Source organism: Lepidothrix coronata, unplaced genomic scaffold (assembly GCF_001604755.1).
Source record: "Lepidothrix coronata isolate B3197 unplaced genomic scaffold, Lepidothrix_coronata-1.0 Scaffold28, whole genome shotgun sequence".
Taxonomy (NCBI): domain Eukaryota; kingdom Metazoa; phylum Chordata; class Aves; order Passeriformes; family Pipridae; genus Lepidothrix; species Lepidothrix coronata.
The window spans coordinates 991,738-1,009,659 of NW_016690208.1; the positions used below are offsets into that span (position 1 = coordinate 991,738).

Below are 17,922 nucleotides of genomic sequence, written 5' to 3' on the forward strand. Positions count from 1 at the left end.
TGGGGCCACGTGATCCTGGCCATGGCTGAGTTCTCCACCTGTGTGATGGTCTCAGCAGTGTTCAACACAGAACCAATGCAAGCAGAGCCTTTGCTAATGTGATCTGGAGCTCCCCAGGGAAAAATGCAAGAGGCTTGTATTCCTTTACGTGGCTCAAAGTCATTGCATGGAGCACATGGCAAGATTTAGGGAGAGTGGTGGGTGTCTACCTGCTGCAGTAAATGAGTTTTGCAGAGTAGAAATGAACACCCTGCAATCCTGAGAACTGTTCTAATCTGTTCCAAGCTGTGGTAGCACCCACTGACTGCTCTGAAGCTCAAAGAGTGGGAGAATTGCCCTGATAACAGCTGCATGCAAAGCAAGATTATCTGCATGACTTCATTTACTGTTTGGAAACCCGGCGGCCTTCATTCAGAATTTGTGCAGATGCATCTGCCTTGAATCAGCAGTGCTCCCTACAGTCCAGAGCCAAGCAGTCTCACTCCCGAGCCTCACAGCTTGTGGTGGAGGAGGAGGAGGGAGATTTACACTCTGCAAGGTGGGAAGTACTTGTGGGGTGTAGTTGCAGTGACGCTGCATGGAAAAGCAGCTCAGCTGGCTGTAACTGGTCCTCTGTGCTGGTAATGAGAAATGCCAGCTGGTAACTGATACTGCTCCTTTGTAGGGTCTCCCCTTCCCTCCAAGCACCTCACTTGACAGGCATTAACTAACCCTCACAACTGTCCTGTGCTTGGTTTTGGATCCCCTGTGCTGATGTGACACACAGAGGTTGTGATTTATGGTTCTGGGAGTGTTAAATAGCCAGTGACTGATCCTGGGATACCTGTCCTGTTATACAGACCTGAGCTGTTTGGTGTGCTAAGCCTTACCTCTGCCCAGCCCAAAGAGTCTGGCATGCTTCAAATCTCTTCTAGATTTTCCTACTTGCACCTCTCCCCCTGTTAGGTGCACCTTTCCACCTTTTAAGAACTTGAACTGGGATTTTCAAAGGTATCTATAGGAATTAGACAATCAAGTGCTGCTGAAATTCCAGCCTGTGCTTGTCGGAAGATCACAGCCTCGAATTGTCATTTCTCTCGTCACGGTTGTTAAGAAGGAAAATAAAGAATACTGCCACTTAAGGTCAAGTGTGCTGCCTTCTGCCAGCCTGAGAGCCTCACAATTACTCTGGCTGTTGGGAGTGTCTAATTAGTGTAACTTTCTCTACAGTTTCATCTGTTCCTCACAGTTAAAAAAGCAACAGCATCTAGTGAGTTGTTGAGAAGGATGGTTTAGCCACATTAATAGGCTCAGTAATTATTTTTGTGATGGTAGTTGTAGACAAGGAAGGAATCACAGCTGTCTGGTCTAATAAGTATCAAAAGTCCTGGCACTGCCTCCTTCCAGTTACCCTTTCTTTAGCCAATTTAATACTGTCAACTACTATTTAAAACTGAACTCTTTAGCAGAAACAATCACTCACCAAAACCACCCCCAGCAAAAGAGCTATTTCCTGCCACTTTAGTACATTTGGGATGTTGGGGCAAGACAGAGATGAAACAAAATGTTTTTCTAATGTGGAGGCTCGGTGGAAGCAGAACCACATCTGTGGGCTGAGTCCTTGGGTTATGTTATTAATGTGAGTTTTTAATTTCAGGGTCAGAAAGGTGATCCTGGGCTGTCGCCTGGAAAAGCTCGGAACGGGCAGAAGGTAAGATGTCACCCCGAGGGCACAGGCACCAAGACCACTGCGTGCTTTTTATACACACAGAGGGAGCCTGTACTGCAGCCACAAACATCACAGCTGCTCAAGTAGACTTAAGACTGGAAAATAAGACTTAGACCAGGCATTGACTGTGGTGCACTGAAGTGCTGCCTGCCACAGCTTTTTGTTGTCCAAGTGTTTATCCATTTAATGCCCAATCTGCATCCCAAACTGAAGTCCCTGCTGCTGCAGGCACTTGCCTGCTTGAGCCCAGTGTTTCGAGTAGCACACCTGAGGTACAGCCACACCGTGCCAGCTCTGAGCACGCAGCTGCAGAAAAGAGGCAATCCCAGTGTGAGGAATAAAAACCTTGAAGGCAAAAGAAGGGATGTTCTTGACAAGGAGCTGTGCTTTGCCCCACATTGCAGCCCCGTCAGATTGCTGCAGCGAGAGCAGCCTTGCTGGTCTCGCTGGTGGGGGAAGGTAGAGGCTTCCCAAACCACTGCTCTGCCAAGGCATGGGCCCTGGTGAGGGTTTCCACCAAGGGCTGCTCAAACCAACACCAAGCACCCAGCTGGGAAGGGTAGCTGCTTTCTGGGTTTAGCAGTGGTTAAGGATCAGAGTTCTGCTAATTCTTTTCAATAAGTTACAACTCCCATTTTTGCTGTTTCACGGATGAGTGATTTTTACTGAGGCAACAAGCCCTCACAGAAGTCTAGAAATGAACAGTGGGGCAATCAGGGCTCCACATCATCTACCTCAATTAGTTCTTTCAGTGGTGCCTGCACAATACTTGTTAATTCATGCCCAGGGCAGCAGCCTGATTCTGTTCCTTTCACCCTAAGTCTTGCTATAAATACACAGCTCATAGAAAGCATCAGCCATGAGGAGCTTGGGCCCTTCATTTGAAACCAGATGCCTCCATGAAGCGAAAGAGAGCCACTCAATTGTAAGGTGGAAGGTGGTGCTAGAAATCATTCAGAAGGCTAAGCCTGAAATGATGCTTTTAACTTAACAGCACGAGATGCCTTTTGAAATTTCTGGTACACCACACTGGAGTGGCATCAGATGGAAATCGTCCACCTGCAGACTGTGGGATGGTTTTTTTGCAGTCATGGTTGGTGTAAGAAAAGGAGAGATCCAGATCACCTTTAGCCTGTGTTAACAAGGCTTTATTCCAGTTAGCAGTGATAGGAGTAAGGAGTTTCCAGCAGGAATTTGGAGTGATGCCTAATTTTCAAGCTAGATACTTGAAAATCATTGAATTTCAGTAAGCAGGCACAGCACAGTGTTAGAGACTCTCAAGGGATTTTTGATCCTAGTCTGAGGGGGCCGAAGTGGGTTGGATGTTGGAGAGTTCTCACAGCAGTGTGCTCATCCGCTCTGTGATGGCTTGGGTGTGCCAGCTGGGATGTGATGCAATCCCTTTTCAAAAGCACAGGCCACTGAACAAACCCACCACAGCCTGCAAAGGTTCAGTCCGTGTCATATGGGCAGGTTAAATAATTCCACCGTCAGCACCATCCGAATGGGAGCCGTGGGCCGAGCCAGTGCAGTAGCAGAGTGTGAGCGCAGTCACAGCACTTGGCAGGAGGTACCTGTTGTTCTTACTGCATTTAGAAGCTAAAATTTCCTTGCCTTGGCGATTTCAATGCCTATTGAAAGGCGAAAGGAGCATGTGACTGAATGAGATCATTGAGGGGAAAAAAAGCGCATTCATTCTGCTGGCGAAAAGCTGGACTCCAGCAGCAGCTGCCATTAATTAACTGGGGTTATTATTTATATGAGCCAGTTAATAGAGATGTTGTTTAAATCTACACTTCTTAACCAGTCAAGTTTTGAAGAGTTGTGATTAGAACCAGAAATATCAATAGTTGGGGGCTGGTGTCGGGAAAATAATTGCAGTAACTACACTGGGCACAGGGAAAATGTTGCTGAAAACTAATTGAACTTGCTTGCTTCCTGCAGGGAGACGTGGGCTTACCTGGTTTAACTGGGTTCCCTGGACCACCTGGTAGAAAGGTAAGAGTGTTCTTTTCTAGTCATTTAGATCAGTGTTTCTATTTTAACATTTTCTCCTGTACCTCTGCCCAAAAGATTTAATTAAGTCCCAGCACCCATCCAAAGAGTCTTATGCCTGTTTCACAGGTGTATAGCCTGGGAGATAGGCTGAAGTAACCATCTGAAGTTGTACTAGCAAGACTATGTAAGATATGAAATGAAATTCTGGATACAGATTCTGTTCCTTCTTTGTGTTCCACGACCCTCTGCATCCTGACACTGGGTCTTCCTCAGCAAGCTGAATTTAGTTCTGGTGCACCAATGCATTAACTAAATGGATCTACAAGTGGCAGCAATACTCAAAGGTTGGATTCAGGACAGGTTTAGCATTCCAAGGAAACCTTGACTGTTTATCCTGGTAAAGCACATTTCAAAAAAGTATCTGTATGCTTTCCCTCTCTGTTTTGCTTGGAGACTGACAGCACTAGTCAGGTTTTACTTTATTTGCTTCTGTATTGATGCTTCAACATCATTAACATCACGAACAACATACTTATGCCAAGAAAAGGGTATGTGGGGATAAAGCACAAGATCCATCCCTGTCTTGCTGAGGCAGCAGTGTGTGTGCCTGTATCCAGGCATTCAAAACTGCACAGCAATACCTCAGCAATTCATACCTGGAGCTCAGGTCTTTGGTGTATCAAGGGCATTTCAGTTGAGCTTCCAGTTCCAGGCTGTGTTGGTAGGCTGGTTTCTATTTTTTGGAAGCTGGACCTGCTACAGGGACCTGTTTGAGTGGGGCTCAGTGGACATGACTCCTCTTTTCAGTAAGCCAATATTGCCATAGCTAAGCTGAGCTGTTAAAATTAGCATCTTGTTTCAATCACTTCATCATTCAATGGGCCATTTATGATATACTGTTCCTCAGGCCAATTAGCTGCACACAAACACCTACTCAGGTATGTTTTAAGACTCTGGGGAGAGAAAGAAGGTGTGGAGGAGGCTGAAAGAAACCCTCCCTTTCCATGCTTATTTGTTGTATGCTTTATGTTTCTGATATAATTGCCAAGAGTAGGGGCTGAGTTTATTTTTGCACTCCAAGGCTGGTCATGCTTGGGGTGCTGTGTGGAGTGGGAGTAATAGAGTGATTAATTACCCATCTTTTGCTGTCACAAACAAGTTCTAACTAATAGGGTGCAAAGAATACCATTTTCCTGGTATAACAGCTCATAAAACAAAACCTTGTGGTTACGATCAGCAAAATGCAATGTCAGGAGTGCAAGGACTCAATAGTGGAAAAATGGAGAAGGAATAGGAGATTGAACAAACATTCCCAAGTCCACCACATGGCCTTCACATCTGATCTCAGCTCCCCCAGGACAGGGCAAAGGCAGGGGTATGCTTCTGTTTCTTCAAGTAATGAGCAAGTTGGAGGTTGAAATTTTTCCTTTGGTGCAGCTTGAAAACAACCACCTCCCAGTAGCACTAGTCTGGCAATGGTTTTGGTGTAACCTGGCTTTTATTAGCATCCTGCATTAAGGAAAAATTTACAGCTGTTGGAGAAATGTTTGGAAAAAAATCTTTTTTTGTTTTTTTATTTTAATCTGGATTCCCTGCTGACATTCTCCCAATAAAAATATGCTGGTGTTTGGCTGAAAGGGGGGGGGGGCAACATGTCTTGGCTACTGGAAAACAGCAACACCTTGGAAATGGACACCCCTCCTGCTCACTCCATGGAGGGACTGTGGAAAGTGCTCTCAGGGCTTTGATCTGAAAGCACCACGTAGAAACTTTGAAACAGGCAAAATATTTCACTAGGGGAAACAAAATACTTTTCCCACTAAATGAAACAACTGGCTAGTGCCTGCCTTGGCAATGCAGTGCCTGCCTTGGCAATGCAGTGCCTGCCTTGGGAATGCAGACAGAGCTGTACTCTGGAGGACTGGAGAGGTGGATCTCAGAGCACCCCCAACGTTGTTTTACCTGCACATGTCTATGAGTAGATGAAACTGCCTTTGAAGCAGCAGATGTAATTCTCATCCTCTCCAGGAGAGCAAGTGGTGCTTTTGCTGACATGGGAAGGGTGGCAGGACTTGGCTGTTCCCTCTGCCTGTCCCTCTGGTGCCTCTGAGGTGTTTGTGGGCTTTGGCTTTTGGTTGGGGGCTGCAGAGCACAGCTGCCTTGGAGATAATCTCAGCAGAGCAGCATCACTGCTCCAGAGGAGAAAACAGTTATAGCAAAGTACACAAGGAAAAGCTTCGTTAGAGTCACTCAGAGAGTAAAGACAGAGCTGGGAAGTGGTCAGTGCTCCAAAACATCCTGTTATGCAGGTCTCATTCACTGGCCTCTTTACTCCTCATGTTTCCTACCAAAGTGCAGGATGATCCCTTTTAGCTAGGAGAGAGTGGATTATAAATATCATCACAGATGAGTAAATCCTTCACTGGAGCACAATTTCCTTTCTAAATCACAGCCCTTTGTGCTGAGCACCCTGTAATCATCAGGAAGTGTTCGGATAGAAGAGCAAATGCACTTGTTTTCATACCCTCTGCCCTGTCATTTTAGCGCTATTTGAAGAGGATTTTAGCAGGTAAATAATCTCACGTTGCAGCCAACTTTAGTACACACGAGCTTTTCTGGTTTTTCCTCGCTATAATTAACCTGAGGCAGAAATAACTGTGGTGTAATATGAAGAAACACAGGTTTGAAGCTTCCCAAAGCTCAGTATATGTAGTGAGGAGGATATGTAGTAGGACACAACAGTGTCTACATATTTAACCTAAGTGCCATTCACTTCCTGTGACTGTAGGGATAGCAATGCAATGTTTGACTTCAGTTCAGGACCTGCTTTGAGCATCTCAAGGGATCATCAACCAACCAGCTGCTCTGGGTGGACATTGCAGGCTGGAAACACTTGTCCTGCAGGGACCCACTCGGAGCAGAATGGCTTGGAACAGCCGAGCCAGGCACTTCTTTCTTATCAGTGGAGCAAGTGAGACATGTCTAAGTGTTTGTATTCATGGGGCAGATTCCTGGAGAGGGGCAGGGAGTCCTGTCTGCTGGTCCCACACCAAGAGCTGCTGAGGCACTTCCAATTAGGAGCCCCTGGTTGAAGTGCTCCAGCAGCATTTGGAGAAAGGACCTTCGAGGTGATTCAAACAAGGGCCCGCCAGTAGCCAAATGGTCTTTCAGGTCAGCCACCACCTTGTCAGGAGGTGCAGCTCCATCCAAAGTGTGGACCACGGTATGTCAGCAAGATCAAGCAGGAGAGAACTGGTGAAAAGGGAATCAACATCTTTCCAGGCCAAAATGTCTGCAATAATAAGGAAGGAGGAATGCAGAGGGGAGCGGGCAGTGGCCAGCACGGCTGAGAGTGTTGCATACCACCGCCAGGGAAGGCTCGGGCTGCAGGTCTGGAATGGCCCATGGGAAGAATAAAAAAGCTGTTAAGCAGAGGTGTGGACCTGGAGGCAGAAACAGTTCCAGGTTCATCTGTTGAGTGGAGCAAAAGGCCAAGTGCTCAGTCACACCAGGTTCTGATGGTGATGGTTTCCAGAGCAGGGATGCTCCCCACGGGTTTCATGTGGCAGAGCCCTGGCTGGGACAGGGTGAGCAGCAGGGAAACTGAGTTACAATTAGTTGTAACCCATCCTGAAATCATTTTGTTATTTCTGTAGTATTTGTGCAAGGATTGTTCCTTGTTTATTTTTTCTCTACATTTGTTTCAAGTTAAATTTTCTGCTCTTTTTTTTTTTTTTTTTTTTTTTTTTTTTTTTTTTTAAAATCTTGCTGGTAGCCCAGTTAAACAGTCATCTTTGTAACTGAGTATAATCTTCTAATCTGCTCTGACCCGGCTCGATGGAAGTGAGTTTGTTTTAAATAGCTGAAGAAAGATAATAAAGAAGAGGGAAAAAAAATCTGTCGCTTGCAGAATTTACTCTGTGTTTGAAGAGACCTCTGGGTAAATCCAGGAGAAAGCAAATGCCCTTAGAAAACACAGTGCTCAGTCTGCAGTTAAACAGACTGCCCTTGTCCCTCTCTAGTGCCTGCATCCCCCCCAAAAAAAAGTACTGACAAACTGAAGCAGGTTTACAGAGGACCTGCGAGAATGATTTGAAGCCTGAAACACTTGCCAGCAAGCAAGCTGGATTGAAACTCATTCTAAGTAATTCAGCAGAGAGAGCAGGTTAAGAGGTAGCTCACTCACCATTGTCATCTCACCATGACAAGATGTGATCTTGTCATATCTTGTAATAATTAGATTAGAAAAACTGGATGCTAGAACAAGTTCAAGGTAGAAACAGAATTGAAGTTTCCTGTGACAGTAAATGGTTGTTTTGGTGTTTCCTGTGGCATTTCAGGCTCTAAAGTGAGAGTGAGTGCTCTGAAACACGAGTGACTCATGTTGGGTAGTCCCCAACGTGCCCAAAGCCAACATTTAATCCTATAGGCCTGTGGTTTCCTGAGGATTAAGGATAGCTTTGCTCAAGGTGTAGATTACAAATAGACAGATCTGAGCATAGAGACCACTCTAAATGTGTTCATGGAGCAATTCCTGCTGGAGTAAGCACCACCCCAGACCCCAGGGGGGCACACTGGCAGGTTTGGGCAATGCAAGCACAAAGCAGCACGTTAAAAGTTTGCTTGATTGTGTAATGCTACCCCATATCTAAAATCCTACTTCTCCTCAGAATTTTACTCCCACCTGCAAAGAGGAAACCAAAACAGATTATTTCATTATATTTTTGTTTCTTAATACTCATCTCTTCCATCCTATTTTGACAGGGATATAAAGGCTACCCTGGACCACCAGGTCACCCTGGAGACCAGGTGAGTTTTCCCAGTTCCCAACACTGAAACTTTAAGGAGGGATGGATATGCTGACTGGTGCTAGTTTGGCTCTGGTGCAGCCTGCTCAGTGTGAACAGCCAGCTCCTTCTAGGGAGCTCAGCATATTCTGGAATGTGCCGTGAGCTCCGGTGCTGCCACTAGACACTGACCCAGCATCAGCAGCGTGGTGGGAGGAGACTGCCTTGGACTTTGCAAATTTAATTTCTAATTTTTATTGCTCAACCATGTTAAGTTTACTTGGGGGAAGAAATACCAGGTTAATCTCCTCCCCCTTTATTTGTCTTTGTACATTAATTTCACCTGGAGTTTACCAACCACAACATGTTAAGTACTAACATGTAATTCCCTTCCTGAAGCCCATTCCCCTTCTCCCCATTTCTCCCCCCTCTTTATTTGGTTAAATCCGATGTTTGCAGTGCAGTAAAAAAAAAAAAAAAAGGCAATGAATAGCAGGCCCTGTTAGCAGCAATGTTAAAGGATATTATACATGAATCCATTTAGTTTTGAAGAATTTTGGCAGTGCTTCCCCAGCAGTAAAACGGTTCCATATGCCAGATATAGATGCAGCCTTACACCTTCTCTTAGCCTCCTTGTTTCAGACTATCTGCTGCTTTCCCTGCAGATGGAGGGGGAAGGAGAAAGCCATGCTTAGTGCATGGATCCTATTGACTTTGCTTCTCTGGGTTTCCCCCCCCTCACTAATTTATTCCACTATCTATCCTTAATATTTTTTTCCTCTCTGTAAATGTGCATCAGGTTAATTCATTCCACCTCCTTTTCCCCCAGCTCAAAGAATGGAGCAGCTAAAAATGCTTCCCAAGTGGGACATTCACCTGACCTTCTGTGCCTTTTCTTTTTTCTTTCCAAAGGGAGAACGAGGACCAGCTGGAAGTCCAGGTGCCAAAGGTTATCCTGGCAGGCAGGTGCAGTAAATCTCATCGTGCTGTGCACAGACTAGGGATTTGGGTGTGCAGGTAGCTAAATATATGCCCTGCTAAATTCATGCCCCGCTAAAGACAGTGCAGACCTCTAGAAAATGTCTGAGGATTTGAATATTTGACCTCTGAATATTTTCCTTCTTCCCTCCCCAAGTTGCTGTATCAATGATGTCGTCTTTCAAATCTGAAAAGTTGTTAGGAAATGTTTTGTGTCTATGATAGATAAAACTTGAATTTCTACAGCAAATTCTGACAAAATTTTGCTTCAGTGTAACAACAGGGAAAAAAACCCCACACCAGCAGAGCAAAGAAACACACCTGCAAGCTGCTAACCTGGGATGGAAAAAAGTGTATTGTCAAAGAAGAAGATTTAGATGAACTCTCACTAGTAAAATGCACTAACGTACACATATCTAAACACCTGTAAAATTAGGCATGGGCCATAAATATATAAATCACATTTGCAGACGCAGGAAGATAGTGAGAGTAAAGCGAGCCTTTGTTTGCATTCTGGAAAAGAAATTCACAAAGACAGCTACAGGAATGGAGGAGTGTGCACTGGAAAATGAATCAAGATTTGACACTTTGCTGTCTTACTGATCTAAGATGCTGAGTAGTAGAAAGGAAATAAAGAGAAAGAATTTGTAAGACCTTAAATGAAATCTGTTGGAGGCAAGAGATCCAGCTCTGTAACATTTTGTGGTGAAATGAGATTGTCATGGTTTTCTAAAATGAGCACTAAATGTTGGATCCTACCACATTTATCTTTAAGCTAAAAGACCAGGCAGATGTCAAAAAGCCCAAGGGCTCTGTCATGAGTCTTTCAGGCTTATCGTGAGTTCAGATGTGAGATTTTTACACAGATGTCTCCAGGTTATTGGATTAAATGTGAATTAGATCTGCAGAAGAAGTCTACATCCCCCTGCCTCAGACTGTCAATAATGTATGACCCATTTTAAATTGAAAATTGAATTGACACCTTGCTTAGCATGCTGGAGAGTGCAGATGGCAGAACTGGATGGGAGCTTTATGCACCTGACTAAATGCTCCATTCATACCCTGAAAGGCTCTTAGAGATGTCCATGCCAAAGAGTCTCCTAGGTGTGAGTGCATGTTAGATGACTAACAAGAAGAGGTCCAAGGTATTTTGGACAGACAAGGTTAATGAATGCTGTTCAGCAATTCAGCCCTTCAGATAAGCAGGATGAAATCTGTGCCTTGACATTCGAAGAACAGAAATACCTTCTTAAAATGTGGTTTGGGTCGGGAAAGTGACATTTTTTCTTTCTTTTTTTTTTTTTAAGGCAGCTTTTTTCAGCATATCTCAATGCTGTGTGTATCCAGCATCAGAGCTGTTTACTTTACTGAGATTTTACTACTTGTTACTCCTGTCAGCTGTGCTGGCTCTGCAGCCCTGGGAGAGAGTGCTTGGCTCGGGTTTGGTTTGTGCATCACAGGCAGGATTGTTAACTTCACCCTGATGCCTGAAATCTTTGGCAACAGTGCAGGGGCCAGGAAAGAGCTCAGCCCGATTTCACATCCCAAGCTGAGCCTGCAGTGCTGCCAACTGAAGAAAATATGGATTTAACCTTTTTTTTTTTTCTGTCCCAGAAAACCCCAACAACATTTGGAACTAGAAAAAAAAAAGTGATCTGGAAACTTGCTAGAAGATGATAAACATGAAAATTCATTTTGCATTTTTACAGTGTTGTTCTTCTGCAGTACTTTAAGTGAGCAGCAACAGGCATAGAAGTAGAATGGGAAATGTATTTTCAATTCTTTCCACGGCTGTTGGTGCTGCAAAGGGTCAGAGATATCACAGTGCCTGCACTGCTAAGTGACTTTCTAGGCTGCAGAAATTAGAGAGGCTTTCTCACTGCATCAGTGTTCCCTAAACAGGTATTGGAATACATTTGCTATGGATGTGTTTAGTTAGGCAGGAAAATGAAAGGAGGGCTGTTGAGCACAGAGCATCGCTGTGTGTCACATCCGAAATGTAATGCAACCTCTGGGCTCCCCACTGCCACAGCCCTTGTGGTCTTTATGACCAGAAATCTCTACTCCAGCCCCCGGGAAGGCTCACTACGTGCAGCAGTCTCAGATTCTGCCGGGTCCCAGCTCACCAACAATGGGAGATTTGTTATTTGTATCATTTTGTCCTTTTTTTCTCCTTTGTTGATGCACCTTGGACTCGGCACTTAAAGCAGAACCACACAGGGACGGTGCTGGGGGGTTGGCACTGCTCGTTATTTTAAGTTAAAGCTTGTCCACATTTGTCTTTGTTTTTTCCCTTCTGTTCTAGGGTTTACCTGGCCCCATAGGGGAACCTGGCCCAAAAGGCACTCGGGTAAGCAGCCTTTCATTTGCCTTTTCTCTGCTTGTTTTTTATCAAAGCCTCCTCAAGAAACTTTATACTTGATTTTGCAATCCTGAAACTGGTTGCTTTAAGTTGTTGGATTCAGGGGGTTTGAGCTGTGCACTGCTTGTTTATTGAAGCACTGCTAAATTTTTTGAATTAAACATGGAATCTACCGTGATCAAAGTTCCCCAGTAGAGTGCTGGTGATAAAGTCAGAGCTCACATTGCAGGAGGGGAAAGAACAGCTTACAAATTCCTACCAGAGCCTGCAAGCCCCATCTCCCCAAGGCCTCTTCAGTTACAGTAAGTGTGGTTCAGTGGTCTTGGACCACGCTGCACATGGGCTCATTTGGGTACAGTCCTGGTTTGGGAGTGATTTATATCATCATGCAGAACAGCAAGCCAGCATCTTGAAGCCATGTGCAAATACAAACAGTATCTCCTCCCTGCCTGCTTGTGCTCACCAAGTATAATTGCTGGGGGTTTATTCTTACTGCAAAGGATTTTTTTTTTATTACCACTTAAGGCTCTTGTTAATCACATTTTGTTCTTTTCCTGCAATTATAAATTCACTATGAGATTCAAAGCCAATAAAATCCCCCATTTCTCTAACATGTGATACTTTCTCTATATACAGTAAATTCAACCAGCTGGCTTTCATCACTAGGAAAACTGCAAGGAATAAACAAATGCTGACCCTGTAGCTAGCTGTATTCCTGAGCTGGGAAGGGAGATGGCACGTTCAGTGTCCTGCAGGAGAGAGGAAGATCCAAGAGCACAGATTGCTCACCTCATTACTGCAAGGGCTGAAGTTTTTCCTTGATGCATCTCTTTCACTGCCCTATCCAGGACCTTGTGTAATTATCATGTGTGAGATGTGCAGAATGTCAGACTTGGAAATTATTTTCCACTCTGCACCCCTGAGTGCTGAGGACTGAAATATTTGTAAATACCCAAGAAAGCTATTTCTCAGTTCAGCTGCAGTCAGTCGGAATTGGGTATTAGGGTGAGATGTGCACGTCTTGTGGATTAAGTAAGCCAGCTCTGGACTCTTCTCCATCCTCCACCTCTATTTTTTAATTCTGCAGGAAGAAGTTCAGGAGTAATGTAATTTGGTTTGGGATTCAGGAGACAAAGACAGACAGGATCATTTTAATGTAGCAGTATTTCCCAGCTAGGCATTATCCCTAAAGGAAACACAACCTGAAGGGAGTGATGGACTGGTGAAAAAGTTTGGTGGTGTTGGCAGTAAGAGATTTAGTGATGATGGAGAAAGAAAGATGAGAGAAGATCAGTGTTAGCACTTGGCTCTTGTATAACAGTGAGGTGCCCTGCTGAAATCCACTTCCTCTTGATTCGGCATGTTTGGCACAAATCAGTCCTTTGCAGGGGCCCAGCACACAAGGTAACTTTGTCCTGACTGCTGAGCAAAGGGATTAAACACAAGACTGCCATTGTGGCAAGGGAAGGGGAACGTGGCATGTTATGCAGCGTGTCTTGTCTGAGCAGGATCCCAAGGCCACAGAGAAATGTGTGGAAGGAGCAGGTTTTATGTGAAACACATTGGTGCAAAGGAGGTTTCCTCACAGCTGGGTGTCAGAGGGTCTGGATGCACAAGATATGCCTCACATATGGATCCAACGAGCCTGGAATGGCACATTCAGCCCCTCCCAGCCCAGGCAGAGCCCTCGGTGCTTTGGGGTTTGCACAAGGTCTTGGTGGTGTGACAGAGTGTGCGGGGACAGGCTTTGGGCAGAGCCAGGACTCGCTCCCCTCGGAGCCCTGGTGCCAGGAAAAGGAGTTTGCCTCAGAAGGGGCTGCATTGTGCGACCTCCAGGTGACAGAATACAAGCAGAAAGGGCTTGGTACAACAGGACAGCTGGAAATGAGTGCCAAAGGCAGGGAAAGAGCCCTTGGGGAGACAAAACGAGGTGTAGGCCTGTGGATTACTTTCGCTCTCACTCTTGCTAACCTTGAACCAAGCTCCATTTCCCTCAGGTACACTTAGAGCCAGCCCAGGTAAGGTCTCTTCTTGCTGGCCTCTTCCTGCCTGGAGTCCTCATGATCCCTGGTGTGAGGGTATGTGCCCTTGGACTACATCGTGGAAGCCAGCACCATGCAGTCCATGGGCATATACACTTGCCTCAAGGTTTATTTCATCACGGCTGCCATTGACCAACGCTGGAGGTTGCTCTGCTGTCCAGGAAAGACAGACTGACTGGAAGCTAATGGAGAAATGTATTTTGACTACTTGTTTCCTCTTTCCTTTAGGGGTATATTGGTCTCCCAGGATTGTTTGGGCTGCCAGGGGCTGATGGAGAACGAGTGAGTATTTTGTGAAGAAAACCTTGGTGTGTTGGTTGAATGCAGTTCTTCAGAGACTGATGTAACCTTCCCTATCCCTTGTTCCTGAGGAAAGATATGAGCACACCTCATGTTTAACTGTGCCTTCCTTAGCCTCTTCCTACCCTGTGTCCCTGTATAATGCTGACATTCAGCTCAGGAGAACCCAGGCTTCAGGCAGGGCCATCAGATCTCGCTGTTGACTAGAGAGGAGTTTTTCTATATTTTTCCTGCACTTAAAAGCTTGCCTTCCTCCTCCCACTGGCTAGTTCATCTTAGTGGGATGGGGTGGGGTGGGGAGAATGCACGTAGAAATTCCCTGCTCCCACAGGAGTGACATCCCAGCCACGCTGTCTCAGCATTTTGGATGTCCAACTGGGGATGTCTGAAAAGAGCCTGGCTCTTGGAAGGGAGAGTGTCTGGGGTTTTCTGTCAATGGCTTTCCTTCCAGTTGGATTGAGTTGGGGTGGGGGCAGGCAGCTGTGGCTGCTGTTCCCATGTGTCCTCCCTTCCTCCCATCCCTTCCCCAAACCCACGTGTTCAGAGCTTTGCAGGACCTCCCTTGCTTTTTTGTTCTTCGCCCCCACATCCCCCACCCACCTGCCCTCTTCCCATCCAAGGACCCAGCTCTTCCCACCACAAGAGCTCCTAAAGAATGTCGCTGGAAGACGAAGACTGTTCTATTCCAGCTTTTTCTCCCTCAAATGCAATCTCCAGAAACGAGAGGCCCCGGGAGCATGTGGGAGTTGAGCGTGTGTGTGCCTGCCTGGGAGGGGACTGCCCTGCTCTGTAGCGACGCTGATTTAATGCTTGTATAACTAAATAAGAAACACAAACACAAGTTCTGCAGCGACTGCCTCGGCGGTGGCCTTCACTCGGTTCCAGACCAGTAGCTTAATGACTGCTCCTGCTAAGCACAGCCCCAGCCTGCTGCCCTGGGTGGGGATGCTGCCTGCACGTGTCCTCAGGGAGGCCATAGTTAATGGGTGAAGGTTAATTGTCTTCTGCTCTCGCAGCTGACTGCGAGTAGCTGACATTTTGATTCCCGAACAATGCCGCAGTCATTAGCCTGTTTTGCATTCTCCTTTCTCCTCTTGATTTGTTTTGTATTGTTGGTTGGCCCTTTGCTTTCTCAACCAGACGTATTATTATTTTTTTTTCTCTGTGTTTTTTTTCCTTGCAGGGGATCCCTGGAGTTCCTGGGAAGAGGGGCAAGATGGGTAGGCCGGTAAAGTTTTTCCTCGTCTATTATGCAGACTTTGTTGAATGAAACTGGAAAGAAAACATCTGGCTTTTGGCTGGGTCCCTCCATGTCTTCTGATGGGAACTAAAGGGGAGATCAAACAAACCTTTCCCTGTCTTTCTTCTCAAGCAGGAAGAAAAGCGAAGATAGAGATACCATTATCTTCCTTTCTTCCACACTCTGCCCACTCCGTGTTCTTTTTCACACTTATCTCCATGCTCCCTTGGCTCTTACACTTCTCAGATTCTCTTCCACAATGTCTTCCCCCCTTGTCCTCCCTCTGGCCAGCCTCTTCCCTGGATGCACCTTTTAATTGCCAGCCATGATTGCAACATTCCAGGTGTCCGTACTCGCTCTGTTACATCTCCTGATCTGTACTCCCACCAGCCCCATCCCGTTTGCTTCTTCTTACTGTGACTCTCTCCAACCCTTGTCCCATCCTGCTTTGTGTAATGCAAGTGCAGTTTTGGATAGGAACCTTTTTGTCCTTGGTGCTGTGACAGATCAGGGGAAGACATGTTTGAGGAGCAAGGAAACCAGGTAGGTGTGAGAGCTTGGCCAGGAGGAGGAGGTGTTTGCAGGTAGGGCTGAAGACAAGGTGGGAGCTGTCAGAGCTGCATAGAAGAACGAGGAGGGTTGTTCTGACTGTATCAAAAAGCAAGAGCAGGTGGGGAAAATGCTGAAGTAAGCAAAGGAAACAAGGAAAGGACAGAAATAAAGCCTTTCCCCCATCAGCCTTCTTCCAAGCAGTTCTGCATGTCTCCTTTAGCAAACTGGATAAAGTTTTTTTCGCTTCAGGAATCAGTACAGAGATCAGACACGTTGGAGCTCTGTTCTATCTCATTGCCTTTGCACCTTGTCCTTCATGTTAATCTGAGTTTGTCTCGACCTCTGGACATCATTGTACTCACAGGCTTCCTGTAAAACGTCCACTCACCCACACACGGAAAAATCCAGTGCTTTCCCCTTGTCCCTCTTGCATGCAAAACATGCTTCCCGGGAGTCCCACGCCTACCACTTGCTGGTGCTCCCACTGAAAAAGCCATGCAAACATCCCGAGAGTGCCATGTCCATCCTGGCTGTTCTTCTCTGCCTGGGATGGGGACAGGTCAAGCAGATTCTTTTGGGGAGTAGTGGAAATCTGCACCAGATCTTATGGTTTTGCAAGGGGCTGGTTGCACCAGAAGCCCCCGTGATGAATAACTGCAGGGCCCGTGGATGTAACCATGACTCACTGGCCAGGGTAAAACAAACACAACAACTGTCGTTAGGTGCAGGGGCTCTGCTCTCTGCCTCAGTTCTGCACAGAGCACACTGCAGCGTTCCAGCTGTTGGCTGGCCAAGATTTGTAATCTTCCAGGCAAGGGTTTTTGTCTGGCGGTCACTGTTACAAGCAAGGGGCTCCCCTGAGATCAGCGGGGAACCTCTCAGTGTGGAGACATTTAGGCTGGGATCTAGAGAAGGGATTACATGGCTGAGCATGAGCTCCACTGTTCTGCTTAGCTCCTTCGGAGAGTTTGGGCTCCATCCCTGTTTTATGATATCAGGTTTAATAAGAAATCTTGAATGGACCAATGCTGCTGATTTGTACTTCCAAGCGTGAACAGAAAGATTAAGTGACATCCAGAGTTATTCAGGAAATCACTGGGAGAATGGAAAGCAGGAGCCAACTGACCTGGTTCCCTTCCCAACATTTATCTCCTGGCTGGTGCTGTCTCCCAGCTGGTTTAGGGTGTTTGTGAGCCTTCAGAGATTGTTCTGGTCTGTCCCATCTCTCCCATCCCCACGTTTGCTGGCGTGGCTGCTGTTCCTGTGCTATCTCAGTGTTGTCATTGCAGGGGAGAGCACTTGGAAGCCCTTATTAGGTGCCACCACAGCTGGTAAATGCTCTGGAGGGTAGGGAAGGAGTTGATATCACACATATTTCTCTACCTAGCTTTGTTTGGGGAGACCAGCGGTGGGTGAAATGCTGAGCTGAGGAGGAGCAGGGGGCTGGGGGAGTTTGCATGTGACACCGTGGGCCTCTGAGAATGATGTAAGAGGGAATGATTAAAATAGAAGAACTGGACATGAGTCAGACCTTGAAATCCTTCCAGGGAAGTTAAGTTTTGCAGAGCTGTGAGGGACATGGTGAGTCTGTCGCGGAAGCAGTTGACTCCACCTCCCTGCCCAGTATCAGCGATGCGGGAGGCGAGTGCATCCCAACATGCAGGCCCTGGAACTCTGGAGAGGGAGTGGGCTGGGGGAGAGCTGTGATTGAAGTCCAATGCACAAGGGAGGCTGGAATAACATCTCCAGATCTGAGTGGTTTAGGGGTGGGCTGGAGAGCTGGGTCTGAAGTGGCTGGTCGCTTAAACCTTCGGTGTTGCCAATGCAGTGGCTGATAAGAATGGCTTTTATGATGTTTTTATGGATTTTTATGGAGTTCAGTTGAGCAGCTGATAAAAAAAAAAAAAAAGAGGATAAAAAAGGGCCCATTGGTGTGAGGGCAGCAGGGCTGTGGT

The 17,922-nt window shown here is 46.2% G+C and overlaps 1 protein-coding gene across 1 annotated transcript in view; it reads left to right on the plus strand.

Moving 5' to 3' along the window:
• The window catches only part of COL27A1 (collagen type XXVII alpha 1 chain), a 146,427-nt gene that overhangs the window by 36,213 nt on the left and 92,292 nt on the right, over positions 1-17,922 (plus strand). The window contains exons 6-12 of the mRNA XM_017810351.1: positions 1,637-1,690; positions 3,653-3,706; positions 8,471-8,515; positions 9,406-9,459; positions 11,777-11,821; positions 14,104-14,157; positions 15,359-15,403. Coding sequence (XP_017665840.1) covers positions 1,637-1,690; positions 3,653-3,706; positions 8,471-8,515; positions 9,406-9,459; positions 11,777-11,821; positions 14,104-14,157; positions 15,359-15,403 — 351 coding nt within the window. The remainder of the gene's footprint in view (positions 1-1,636; positions 1,691-3,652; positions 3,707-8,470; positions 8,516-9,405; positions 9,460-11,776; positions 11,822-14,103; positions 14,158-15,358; positions 15,404-17,922) is intronic.